We start from the raw sequence: 14271 nt of genomic DNA on the forward strand, positions 1-14271 counted from the left end.
ATTACATTTGCACCAAATATTAACATTTGATATTTTAAAAATCTTAGATAAATCCTAAAACTTTCTCACCCTGACACAGAAAACCCAAGACAACAAGCAGAGTTATTGTCGACATCATCCTGATGCAGTTTTCAGTGTGAATGCATGAAAACAGTTCAGACTCTCTGTGACTGAAGAACTTAAACTCTGAGGAGCAGTGATGCATAAAAGTCATGCAAAGTAAATGTGAGCACAGCTGTCTTTATGAAACTGAGAGGGACAGATGAGGTGGAGGAGGAGCAGGTTTTATCTCCATGTGGACTGATTCAGCACATGTAGAAACCTGAGACTTTCTGTTCCTCATCTCTCTGCTGTTTCTGTCTTTGCAAAGCTCCCAAAGGTCTCTGTGCTGATGAGCAGGAGCACACTGCCCTCTGCTGACACTTCAGGTTCATAACAACTCCATGTTGGCATCATATTCATTTTGTATTCAGTCCTTAGATATTTTCAAGATCATGTGACATCAGTGTGTTAATCCAGCTGTGACATTAGAAGATACTCACCTGTTCACATCAAACACATAAAGAGTGAACTCGAAGAGAAAACAGCTCAAATAAACAGGCTTAACCTGTTAGTCTCTGTTTTACAGGTTATTTGCAATTTTTATTCATATTTACAAGAATATTTACGAGAATGTTAGGGTGAAGGGGTGAAGGGGTGAAGGGGTGAAGGGATAAAGGGAGTGGGGGTGTGGGTAGAGGTAGGGGTAAAGGGGTAAAGGGGCAAACGCAGTGGGGGTAGAGGTAAAGGCAGTGGGGGTGGGGGGTGCAGGATAGGAGGATAGGAGTAGGGGTAGGGTGGGGGGTCAGGGTGGGTGCAGGATGGATGCTTCACTGCCGTCCATCACCTTCCTCCACTTTACTGTCACTGTGGCTGCTTTCCTTCTAGCGAGCCCAGCTCCAGTAGCTCCGTTTCTTCTCCTTTATCTCCTCGTCCTGTCCGACCTCAGCCTGACACACTGCAGCCTCCTCCTCCTCCTCCTCAAAGCTGGTTTCTTGCTTCTTTTTGCTCCAGAGGCTTCCTCTCCTCTTTATTTTGTCTTTCTCTTTCTGCTCCTGTCCGGTCTGAGTCAGACACACTGAAGCCTCCTTGTCACCGTTGCTTTTTTCTTTGTTCTTGCCCCAGAAGCCTCTCCTGCTCTCCTTCTTCTCCTCCTTCTCCTTCTTTTTTCCTTCCTGTCCAGCCTGAGCAGAACACCCTGCAGTCTCCTCCTCCACACGGCTGCTTGTTTCTCTCTCTCTGCTCCAGAGGCCTCGCTTCTTCTCCTTCTTCTTCTTCTTTTTAAGGACGAGCTCCTGAAGGAGAAACACATTATATTCTATTGAACTTTGAAAAAGGCTAATTCTGAAATTAAGCTGTTCTAAACCAAAGAGCCATCAGACCAAAGAAATGTTAAAGTGAAGTAGCATACCTGAAGATTGATGCTTTTAACTATCACAGTCTTCAGTTCCTCCTCTGCTTCGCTCGCCTTTTTCACAAGGGCATCTTCTCGTTGGGCCCACAGTTTCTCCGCTTCCTTCTGCCTCCTTTCCCAGCTCTCCTCCCTTTCCACTAGCTCCTTCTTGAACTTCTCGTTCAGAGTTTTAATCTCATTTCTCATGGTGCTGATCTGAGTGTCCTTCTCTGTCATCTCCTCTTGCAGCTGGTTCACCTTCCTCTCACAATTAGCTTGAATTTCCTGCAGGTCACTGCTCCTCTGGGTGTCGCACGTTGACTTGACCATTTTTAATTCCTCCTCAAAGGCAGCCTTCATCTTGTCACAGTCCTTCATCCATGAATCTCTGACTTTCTCTGTCTCCTCCTTCTGTGCACTGAGGGTTTCTCGAAGTGAAGAGAGTTCTCTTTCCTTCTCTCTGACTCTTTCCTCCCAATTGTTGTGATCTGGGCCTGACTTTGTGACCTCCAGAGCCTTTTCCAAATCATTGACCCTCTGTTTGGCCATGTGCAGCTTCCTACCCAGCGTCCCTTGCAGGCAGCGATTCTCGTGCATCAATTTGTGATTTTCTCCCTGCAGGTTGGCAAACTGCTGCCTCAATGCAGTGTTTTCAGAGGCCAGCTTCATATTGCACTCTTCAGCTGAGAGAAGGGCTTGTCTGAGGGAGTTCACGTCTGAGCTGGGAGGCACTCCTGCAGGTGGCACATAATGCTGGGGCCTCCTAGTGTTGTTAGTCTGCACTCTACCAGAGGCCTGAAATACATGAAAACACAACAAGTGTCTGATCATCCTCATGTCTGCAAAATTATAAAATGATTTCTTGTTTCTCTTCAGCATTTAGAACAAATATGAAGAAGAGAAAGAGCAGACTGGCTCCTGCTTTAGTGCAGTGGTGAAAAAAAGGTTGACCAAACAAGTTTCTCTTGGTTGAATGAGAAGATCTTACCCTGGGCCTCAGGTTGTATCTCCCTTCCATGATGACTGGACAAAGAGATGGTGAAGGTTGTATTGTTGTTTGACTGTGTAGGTTGACAGTAGTTGATCACTGGTGACTGGAGTTGACTGATGGTCAGGTGAAGTACTGAGTGAAAGTTAAACTGTTTGGAGGAGACGGTTCTAGACTGTTCCATCTTTGTGATGTCACTGACACAGAAGAATCAGAAAGTTCTGATCATTAACTGATGATGATGATGTGGGTTAAGACTTTCTGTCAACAGAAACAAAGCATCAATAATTCACATACTTCATCTTCAGAAGCAAATATTGTAGTTTTTACTCTACATTTATCTGACAGCTGTAGTTACTTCTTATTTTTAGATTGATTTTAAATATAAAAAATATTTATTAAGCTTATAAAATACAATCTTTTGTTGAAGTTTAAACCAGTAATTTCCACCCTTTTTTGTTTGTGACCCTTTACTAAATACAGTGTTTACTTGGGGCCCCTTGTCACATGTTTCATGAATCCATTAGTCATTAGCACTTCCACCAAAGAAAGATTTCTCTGTTTAACTGCTCAGACAGTTTAATCTAAATGACTGAAAATAGAAAAAGGGGACCTTTATTCAAAGAAGACATAACTTTGGAAGCCTAATATTAGCTTGAAATGAAATTTTAAATTCCTTTTTTAACCAAATAATTACTGTGGAGTTTGCCCCCACATCACTTACACTGGAATCAAAGTATGAAGAAATCATAGTAACAGAATGAATGATTACAGCCAGCAAAACCTGTTTCAGTGTTAATATGTACACCTGGTTATTTTTTCAAGACAAACTTGAAATATTAACCAATTCACTTGTGACATCCATCATGTCACCCCCATTTATCTGGTTACCCCTTGGAGGGGTCCAACCCCTAAGGTGGGAACCAATGGGTAAAACATATGCATATAAAGTAGTTTAAACTAGGTCTATCTTTTCAGCTGTAGCCCTAGAATGCTGCTTACTCACTGGTGCATCTGTAATTTTATAATGTAAATATACATACAGAATCATATACCAATCTTTTTCTTCTTTTTAAAAAAACTTTTTAATTATGATAGCCCTACTTTATACATATTTACTTTTACTCAAATATGATTCCAGCAATAGGTAGTACTTATTTTTAGATTAAATTTCATTCACAAAATATTGTTTAAATTTATAAAGTATAATCTTTTGTTGAAGTTTAAACCAGTAATTACCACCCTGTTTTGATTTGTGACCCTTTACAAAAAAAACAAGTGTTTACTTGGGGCCCCTTGTCACATGTTTCATAAATCCATTAGTCATTAGCACTTCCACCAAAGAAAGATTTCTCTGTTTAACTGCTCAGACGGTTCAATCTAAATGACTAAAAATAGAAAGAGAGGAACTTTATTCAAAAAAGACACAACTTTGGAAGTCTCATATTAGTTCGAGATGAACTTTTGAATTCATTTTAAAACAAAACAAGCACTGTGGACTTTGCCCCCCATCACTTACACTGAAATCCCATTATGAAGAAATCATGATTGCAGCCAGCAAAACCTGTTTCAGATATTATTTCACGAGAGACTTGAAATATTATAAACCAATTCACCAATTCATTTCACGATACCTCACTTTGGAGGTGGCCGACCCCAACATATTTACATAAAGTAGTAATAAATAGTTCCATCTGGGCAACTGTAGGTATTAAATGCGTCCACACCATTGCATCCGTAATTTTGTCATACTCAGTCTGTTTTTTTTCTTCTTCTTTCTTTTAAATGAGTGCTTTTTAATTATGATACTTTATACTTCTTTACTTTTACTCAAAAATGATTCTGAATGAAGTTTTTTTTTCTCATGCATTCACTTGAGAAAAAAATCGTCTGTCTTCTTTTTAAGAAAAACTTTTCTCAGAATTATAAGATAATGAGCCTCTTAATTCAGAAAAATAGAGGATTTTTTTCCTACAGAAAATTTTTAGATAATCATCTTGTGAATTCTGAAAAACAGTGATTTCATTATGCTCACGCTTTGTGATTTTACAGTCTTATACTTTAATTTAAGGAAAGCACCTGGATACGTCTCCCACCCTCAGTCCATAGTACAAACCGTTTTTTTCACCTGCTGCAGTAAACGTTACTCCACGGAGCTCCGTGATTGGTCAGTAGGTGCTTTTCAAACTCCTCCCCCCACAGTCTGTCTGTTACCGCAACTCAGCGGCGGAGTCAGCAGCCAACTAAACAATCAGTCAGCCAGCTGCAAGTTTTCGGGCAAACTATTAATCCAAGGTCAGTAAAATACCGTTTTGTTTTATCATAAATACCTCAAGCGTCGACACGTGTAACATTTGCTTTGTGTGTGTGTCGACCACAGGCTCAAGGAAAAGCCCGAAAATGAGTCAGTTGAAGGGACGCTTTGTGACTCTGCTCCATGAGAAGAACTTTGTGACAGATCAGTTGGCGACGCTGGAACAAAAAACGGGAGTGAAGAGGGAGTATATCACCTTGGGTATGTTAAAGAAAAAGAAAGAAAAGATTTGGATAAACCTTCTTAAATGCTCGAATGCACTTTAACCTGCTGGAGAGAATTACGAACTAGCTCAGGCGTTAACGTCTCATAGAAAAACGTACCACATTCTTCGTGTGTAGCAAACAAGCCACAAAGCTAACGCTGGTATGTTTAACTGACAAAAGTTGCCATTCATTCTGCAATGGCAGGCGGTTGTGGGCACACTGTTGCATGAGTACTTGACTTTTCAGTGTGGTTTCATATCCTGTGCCACTCTCTGCTGGCTCACTTTATTACCCTTCTCCAATATCAAAGTGCATCCAGCTCAGACCTTTATGCTACATTACAAGATTAGAGGTGGTTTATAATGCGCCTTACACAAACCTATTTCAAAATATTGCTGCTGAATGAACTGCCTCCAGTATCCCGTGGACCCCACCACTTACACCACCACACCTCCCAGGGGTATTTTTATCACGTCCTGAAATATCCAGTGGGGTGGCAGAGATGGGAGGGGACTCTAGGATGACTGGTTATTCAACGACAGGCTACTCTATCAATTAGGTTTTTGGAGTTGTGTTTTGACACTGCTCTGTATTCAGTTTGCACAGTCAATAAAGACCAAACACCTCAGGCTATGCAGGCAACATTTCATCTACAATGCCACTCAGCTACAGGAAACATGTTAGCCAGGGTGACCCGCATTCAAAGCTACTGTCTTTACTCAGAATTGATCAGAGTTGACAGCCGAACACAAGTATTGCATTTAAACAAACAATTTCAAGGTCACAGAGGATGCAAATGTCCACGGGTGTTGGATGCTTTATGTGAAATGTTTTGCCTGTATTTAGCTGCACTGTATCAGATTTGGAGCACAAGCATGATTGCAAATAAACCCTGAAGATGCTTTGCTATTTTCAGATAGAGTTTACAACATCAAATATAGCACTTGATAGAAATAATCTCATCATGATAGGTGTTGATTTTTGGAGGCAGATGCTCATTTTTAAACATAAGAAAGACTAAAGGTTTTTGGTAAGAGCCTGTTTAAATTTGGCTTTTTAAGAACTGGTCAAGAAAAATGGCTATGGTTTTCTGGTCCCAGCTTCTCAATAATGAAAACAACTGTGAGTTGCAGCTGTATTGTAAACTACCACAAACACATCTCTGGCATCTCTGAACTGCGGTTTCTAGGTTCTTACCAGCTGACATTTTCTATAATACTGATGTATCTTTGATAAGCAAACTAAGGCTGATATATAGCTCCTACCCATTTGTAGGCCTGGCTCTAATCAGCATTGTAGTTGAGAAAAAGAAGAAGCCTTGGGTCTGAGACACCATTGCCTTAAATGATCATATGATCACAAAATGCCAATTTAACCGATTCAGTTGGTGTCAGTTGAAGCTCAGTCAGATCTGCATTTAAATACTTCAGTTTTTTTTTTTGTCCCACACACACCACCAAACTGGCTCACAAAACAAATACTGTGGATTGTATGCAAATACCACTTGACTCATCCCTACCCTGCAGTTAGCAGAAGGTAGACCAGGACAGAGCAAATTATACCATGGCCTGTCATGCTTGCAGAACTGACTTGTTAGCTTGTGAGTGAGGCACCAGCCCCTCATTTGATACTTTGACCACATTGCAGGCTTGTTACAAACCTGTACACTGATAATGGGCTGCATACAAGAAATTCCTTCCCGCTGGCTCACAACATCATCGTGTACTTTACCTTGATCCAGGCATGTTAGTTGAGCACAGTTACAAAGTTGTGTGACTGTCCTCTGTTTAGCTGAGAAACGTCTCAAGTTCATTCTGACTCTTGTGACACTTGAGACTTATGTGCTGACTGGAGTAGAGAGGTCTCATCTCTGCTGTGCATGCAGCCAAACTCACAGAGTGAGTGGCTGTTGTTTGTTAACTTCATGTATGTAAAACCCTTCTCCCTCTGGTCTCTCAACAGTAGGTTTTTGTGATGATAAGAGGAACTGGATTTGTAGCTAAATTACAAGTCGTGCAACTCTATAATGAATAGTTTGAGTCATACAGTGCATTACAGGATTACACAACTGCGTAATGGCGTCTGTCCTTATTTTCAGTTTTTCCACAAGAAAGACATGTGTTTTCATTTAAGGCTGTAAAATCTACAATGTCACGTGGATGCATTCGTTGTTTATTTTCTTAGAGCAGTGCAGGAGTTGCTTAGTCACAGCATGGCGCCAGATGGCATGCAGATTTGAAGATGTTGGACAGTAAAAGGAGTCGGTTTTTTATTAATCATCACTGACTAATGAAAAGCATTGGTTTATGATTTGTTGTTGTGTTGCTGGGTCTAGGGTCTTCTGTTTCAACCAGTTCTTCCAGTTTCCTTCATGAAAGAGAGCTGGACAGACTTGGAACTGCATGGATATTTGTATATGAGCTGGGACAAACAAATGAGATGTAAAGAGCAGGCAGCAGGAAATAGTTGAAACGGTATGAAAGGCTTTTAGTGCTTTGGATACCTGCATGAATTCATTGTGTTTGTTGCAGTTGAATTTTATATCAAAAGTTGAGTTTTGCATTCATTTGAATGATATATGGCATTATACTGCATCTACAGCTGCTTTAGGGTGATACGGTCATTCCTCTTGTCCTGTATTACCCTATACCTGTTTCCGGGTTTGCATTAAAACAAGTTCCCACAGACACAAAAGCTCTGCAAAAGATCTTGGATTTGAAATTGTTTTACAAGCCTAAAAGTGTTTTGAAGAAATGTAAAATATCCTTCAACATTAAGAGGAACCATGCACTGTCACTTAAAAAGAAATGGACAAGCTAAAATGGCTGGTCAGACTGCAGTGTATTTATTACGAAGTCAGTTTCTTGCTGCCAGCTAACCAGCAGGCTGTTTAAGCCTCTGAGGGATTAAAGTAAGCAATGCAGCCAAAAAACAGCTCAGCTATAATGTCTACCTTTTTTATAAAGTCTGTAATGTTCAGTTTTTGGTGGCATTATCAGAAATTTATATATTTATTTGTTTTTTGCTTGGGTCATAGTTGGACGTGGTGTTATGCCTGACTACATTGTTAGTTTATATAATATTATTTCTGCCCTCCGACGACATACTTGGCGGGGGGGGGGGAATAATAGAAACACCTCTGAATATCCCGTCCATTATATCAGCTGAAACATTATTGAATTAACACTAATGTAATGGGGTTTATGGCAGAATAGTTGTATTGGACTGCATTAGATTGTATAGATGTACCTTATAATTTGCACTGTACATTATACTTTTGCTTTGAAAAATTACAGAAACTATTAATTGATTATTAAAAAATAGCTGCAGATTAATTTGCTGTTGATGATTTCATCAATTAATAGACATTTTCAGCTCTAAATGAAACTTTCCTTAAGCACAGCAAAAGTATATACACTTATTGACCGCTTTATTAGGCACTCCTGTTTCTAATATTCTGCCCCACTTGTGTACATATAGTGAGGACAGAAAATAACCTCAATACAACAACTCCTTTAAGAACGACCTGAGTAATAGACATAATTGAATGAACACATTTGCAACAATGTCAACAAAAACTGAACATTATAAACTTCATAAAGATAGATGTTATGGCAGAGCTGCTGTATTGAAATTGAGTAGATTGTGCAGGTTTACACTTGGGTCCCACTTCTGCTCCACAGTCAAGTTATGTACAAACCTGCTATGTCAGCATGTGTTGGGATTGCTTTGCACATTACACATACACTATAATAGAAAAACACATTTTGTTATTGAAAACCGATGGCATTTGTGGAATCTTTCACATACACGAGATGTATAAGTCACATGACTGTGAGCTTTGAGGTATATTTAAATCAGCTCCACTTTAGGATTTGAATATCAGTGTTTGACTTGTGCTCAGTGCTCCTCCTAATCCTGTTGCTGTGCTGTCCTTACATCCTGCTATCAGACACAGTCTGCTGACAGCAAGTTAATGTCGCTTGACATTAGATGTGTTTGTCAAGTAACAGGATAGCCTCACCCTCCGCTTCCTGTCCCGCCTCCTGCCCTAACTTCACTGCTACTTCTCATCTTTCTCCCGCTGCAGGTGTCCTGAGTTTTCTCAGCCTCTATCTTCTGTTTGGATATGGAGCCTCACTGCTCTGCAACCTGATTGGCTTCATCTATCCAGCTTATTTCTCGTATGTATGAAGTTAAGCTTGTGTCAATAGATAGTAAAACAGTACAATATATATATACAGAATCAATGCATTTAAATGTATAAATTGTAATAAACTTAAAGTGGCAATCTTAATAAATGAATGTTAAGTCACTATCTATTTACTGACTATACACTGAGGCAGCACAATGGTTACTGAACCTATGGCCCACTGATGAAAGTAGTGACATGTTTATATATTTGCAGTATAACAAACCCCAAATCCCAGAAAAAGCTGTATTAAGTTGCTGCTAATGCAAAGAGAACATTTCCAACTGCCCGGCTTCATATTAAAAGCATTTGACTGGCAAAACACAAGTAGACTCTTATTATGAGGTAGTCGCAGGAAATGAAATGTTTTATCAGTGAGCTTAGCAATTCCTGCTATCATTCATTAAAAATGTGTGACAGGCGTGCCGTTGACAGGCTGCACACCTCCAATCTCTCAGCCAGGTAGGCAGCTCCTTTCACTGTGCCCTGCTGTTCAGACTCATGCTGTGTGCAGATCTCTATTGCTCACAGAATGATGGAAAAAGGCCGATTATTGCCTGACAATAGTTTGTCTTGCTGCCCCCCAGGACCACATTTGCTGTTACCACCAGAAACTACAGGTGTCACCAAACCAACCAGGGCTGAAATGTTTGAGATTGCCACTTTAAGTCTTTTTTTTTTTTTAGTTTTTATTTCTTTACTTTATGAACACTTATTTTATTCTAATACATAATCCAGTGCAGTCAACATTTTGACTTGTTGCAGGAAAGGCACAGGTGTATCTCAACAATAACAATAATGTCTCTGTCCAGCCAGCCTCTATACACAATACTAGAGTTTTAGAACTGACACACATGCAGCCATTATTAATTATTAAAGGTTATTGACTGCAGCTGTGCTGTTCCTGCTAAGGCAGGTCAAAATGTGTACTGTCATTGACTGGTTTTTTCCAACTATATTTTCGTTCTGTTGTTGTTGTTGTTGTTGTTGTTGTTGTTACATTCAAATAGAATAAATAAAACAACTGTTTTAAAGGATAGATTTAAAAAAAAAAAAAAACATTTTAATCATTCCTGCTCTCCTTTCTAGTTTAGACCAGTCTAGACTAGTTTAGTCTAGTCTCAAGTCTGTTTAGAACAAAGTTTGCTCTGTGTTACTATCCCTCCACTGCTGTTCATCAAGGAAAACCCTGAAAAATGGCAAAAAGTGAGAAATTTGTTTAAAAAAGCTCCCTTTATTTGGCTGACTGTGATTACTAAGGCTACATCCATACAACTATGTTATAGTTTAAAAAACGCATCTCTTTTGCTATGTTTACATCTGCCATCCACACTACTCCTGAGTTTTCAAATGCCTAAAAGTGAGACTTTTGGAAACTCTGCTGGACCCATTTTAGTTTGAAAACTCCAGGGTTGCGTAGCAGTCTGGATGGGCAAAAACGGAGAAGTTTGGAAACGATGACGGAGACACCCACAGTCGCTCCCTGATTTGATTAAAAGCAACATGAATAACGAATTACAAGCGTTACTGACCTTGTTGTCTTCGCTAGCAGCTATTGTGGAGTTAAATTCTGTTTTTTAACATACAACTGCCTTTGCTGTTCCTTGTTCGTAGTATTTTGTTTAACTAATCAACTGCAGAGTAGACAATCTGCCTGCTGTTGACACTGGCTCAAGCATGCCCAGTGTTTGTGAATGGTCATTTATTGTTGTTTTAAAACAAAAATGTATTAATGGATGTATCCTAAGGGTGTTGATTTTATTACTTGCATTAGACTTGTGTGAGGAAGGGATCCCATTACGACCACTATGGAGAGAAGGAATGATTACACTGGCCTATAACTCAGTAAACAAATGGGCATATGAGACACAATTGAAAATCTTAACCTAAGTGCTGCTTAAAGGTGCCCTGTGGAGTTTTTACTATAAACATCAGGTTTTTAAACATTCAGCATCACTCACCAAATCACATTGTGTGTATCCCTCAGGCCCAACAAAAACTCAGTACATTTCCAACTTCATAAAAAACATGGAAATCTTTTTTTATTATTATTATTTGGGGGAAACTGTATTCTCCTTTTGTCTTTTTTCCTCCACATTTATGTGCTCATTGTTGCCTATCAAACACACTACTGCTACAGGCTTTTGATAAGCATCATGATTCTCTGCAGAAGTTTGCATCATGACATCTCATGTCCTCAAGTGCATGCCCTACAGTACAGCTAGTTAAAAAGTCAAAAATTCCACAGTGTACCTTTTTAAATGCAGTGAGTTTTAATCTCTTTATATACTCTTCACGTTGTGACCTCATCAGTCTCCTGAATCAAACCTGTCCTCCTGTCCATTCAGCATTAAGGCCATTGAGAGCACCAATAAGGAGGATGACACACAGTGGCTGACTTACTGGGTTGTTTATGGACTCTTCAGCATCATTGAAAGCTTCTCTGACATCTTCCTCTTCTGGTTTCCCTTTTACTATGCTGGCAAGGTAGGCTGACCTTTTTGTTTTTGTATGGGTGACATTTGGTACCTTTTTATTTTTTTTGCTTTCCGTTTTACTGTTGTCACTCTTTAGCGCCTCTGTATGAAGTTGTCAACTGACCTAAGTCTGCTTTCGCTGTGAAACCACAGACATTCGTACTGTGGTGAATCACATGAGGGTTGACGTCTATGGGCCTCTCTACGTCATAACTCACCAACAGCACACTCATGTGGACAATTTGTGTAATGTCAAAATAAGGAAAACTTTCATAAATCTTTTTTATTTTGCCCCATACTACACAATTTCTTTTTTTTTCTTCTTTTTTTACCAGGGTATTATTACACAGTGGAAAGGTGACAAAATTAAGTAAAATAAAAAGAATACTTGATTTTTGAGTGAACTTTTGATGGACACTGTTGTGCCACAATGCATTGTACTAAGTAAATAGAAGACCTGCTCACAGCTTCCACACATAACAATGAATTAAAAATGGTAGTGCAACAGCCCCTGAAATATAATGGGAAAACAAACAAATAATCTTAAAGCTTTTCCCTCTTTGTGAAGTGTAATGTTGCAGTATCACTCCAAATATAACTGACGTCCAGCTGTGAACATATTGTATCATTTTCTAAAATGTATGTTGTAAAACCCACACAGTATATTGATTGTAAAATATGTTGTTACTGTATAGTAAATGCAAAACCATATACAAAGATTGATTTATATTAATACATTAGTCCCCATCATTTAGAGTAAAAGAGTGTCTTTCCATTTCATGTCGCTTCTGACAAGTTGTAAATTACTTTGAGACAAAAGGACCCCTGTCATCACAAAGTCCTGCTTCAGCCATTGAGTCACCTCACTATCCAGTTGTTTCAGCCTAATTGCCGTGATCATCATTTCTCAGCTTCATTAAAACAGTTTGATTACAATGAATAAACTTAATCCTGGGAGAAATGGGATTAATAAACCATGCCTCATTCTGTGCAGTGAATGATGGTAAATAAACATAGGCCTGTTGTTTAGCACAGCAACAATACAACAGCACACATTTAAGATAGAACACATCTCTTCTTGAATGCACAAAGTTGTGCATTTAACAGCTGCAACTATCAGTTATTGTTGTTATCCATTAACAGATATTATTTTATTATTAATTGATTAATCAGTCAGCCTATATATGTCAAAGAATCTGATATAAATGATAACTGTTTCTTAAAACCCATATTACGGGCCCCTCAGGAAGTTACAGCAGCCTAATATCTTAGATCTGCCCTCTGCTCTTTCCTCAGTGTTTGTTCCTGGTCTGGTGCATGGCTCCGGTGACGTGGAACGGTTCTGAGATCTTGTACAAGCGTGTGATCCGGCCATTTTTCTTGAAACACCAGGCTGCCATGGACAATGTTGTCAGTGATCTGACTGCCAAGGCTAAGATCATAACTGAGACCGTCACAAAGGAGGGTGAGATACCCACAGTAGTCATGCAAGTACAGCTACATTCATATACTGCATCTACTGCAGCTGTGTATTCACGCAGCTGACAAACGCATGCATCACCTCACAGTTTCACACTCTAAAAATATCTCCCCAAATACGGTAATCAGTTGTAAATTTGGACCTTTTTTATGTTTACGCAAAATATATTATTTTTCTTTCTCTGTTGTTTCCATCAGCTGTTAACCAGGTCCTCAACCATGAAAAGAACCAGTGAGAAACACGGGAAGGCTTCGTGTGTGCATGTATGTGTGTTTGGGTACTTGAAAAAGTGATCGAGAGAGTGTATGTGTGTTTGCCATTTTGCTTTTGGTTTGTGTGTCGTCCCCCCCACCCCTCCTCCTTCCATGACGAATGATGATCGACCCCGCCACAATCATATGGTAAACTGAAGCTTCACACTCCTGAAATAAAATCACAACTCGTTTATTACTTTACTGCCATCGGTACTGCTAAGACAATCGATGAAACTGTGACCTTTTTATGAGATCTTATTTTCTTTGTTGTAGTGTGACAAAATAATGAAAAGAAATACGTTAATAGGAAAAATTGTGATTGTGTAACTGCAGGTTTCAGCAACAATGTCAGTGTTGTCTAATTGAGCCATTTGTGACAGAAAACTGAGGCTGATACAAGTATAAAAGTAGGTTGCCTTAAATGTGTCCATAAATAGCATTTTCGTTAACATTGTTAATTAAAACTGGAAGTTTTTACATGTCAGTAATGTCTGCATTGCTCTTATAAGCCTTATTCTCGCATGTGCCAAGCAGAATTTAAAGTCTGTTTGAGCTATTGGGAAGGTTCTCACTCTGTTTAACTGGATGACTTCTGTCTTTTGATATGTCTTAATTTATCTTCTCATAACGATGATACAGTAAAACTGGGATCCTGGTGAAATGAAAATAGTGTCTCTGTGTCTGACTTTAAACTTTGAGATATATTTCTGTTCCTTCTGGGGCCCTCTCTCCAAGCAGTGTCATTCCTCACAAATTGGGAAATGGGATTTTATTTGGTCCAAATTACAATGTTCACACACCAGTGATTTCTATAATTGTTTTTTTCTTTTCTTTTTTTTATAGCGGGGCGAGTCAAGGAAATTGTATTTCTAGTTCCATAACCTCTGCAGGTTCAGTTCTAGCTCATTTTGTAGCACAACATTTTCCT

At 39.2% G+C, this 14271-nt stretch overlaps 2 protein-coding genes across 2 annotated transcripts; one reads left to right on the plus strand and one right to left on the minus strand.

Annotated features, from left to right (window-relative positions):
* Positions 1–803: 803 nt before the first annotated feature.
* LOC130180467 (golgin subfamily A member 6-like protein 25) lies at positions 804–2501 on the minus strand. The gene is made up of 3 exons (XM_056394004.1): positions 2421–2501; positions 1451–2227; positions 804–1334 (listed from the first exon to the last, which is right to left on the minus strand). Exons 1-3 carry the CDS (start codon positions 2448–2450, stop codon positions 924–926), a joined length of 1218 nt encoding a protein of 405 aa, XP_056249979.1. The 5' UTR covers positions 2451–2501; the 3' UTR covers positions 804–923.
* Positions 2502–4597: 2096 nt separating this feature from the next.
* Positions 4598–14010, plus strand: zgc:101744 (Receptor expression-enhancing protein 6-like). Its single transcript, XM_056393049.1, has 6 exons — positions 4598–4715; positions 4801–4935; positions 9031–9124; positions 11481–11619; positions 12906–13074; positions 13287–14010. Exons 2-6 carry the CDS (start codon positions 4821–4823, stop codon positions 13322–13324), a joined length of 555 nt encoding a protein of 184 aa, XP_056249024.1. The 5' UTR covers positions 4598–4715; positions 4801–4820; the 3' UTR covers positions 13325–14010.
* The last annotated feature ends 261 nt before the right edge of the window (positions 14011–14271 follow it).

This window comes from Seriola aureovittata, chromosome 13 (genome assembly GCF_021018895.1).
Source record: "Seriola aureovittata isolate HTS-2021-v1 ecotype China chromosome 13, ASM2101889v1, whole genome shotgun sequence".
NCBI lineage: Eukaryota > Metazoa > Chordata > Actinopteri > Carangiformes > Carangidae > Seriola > Seriola aureovittata.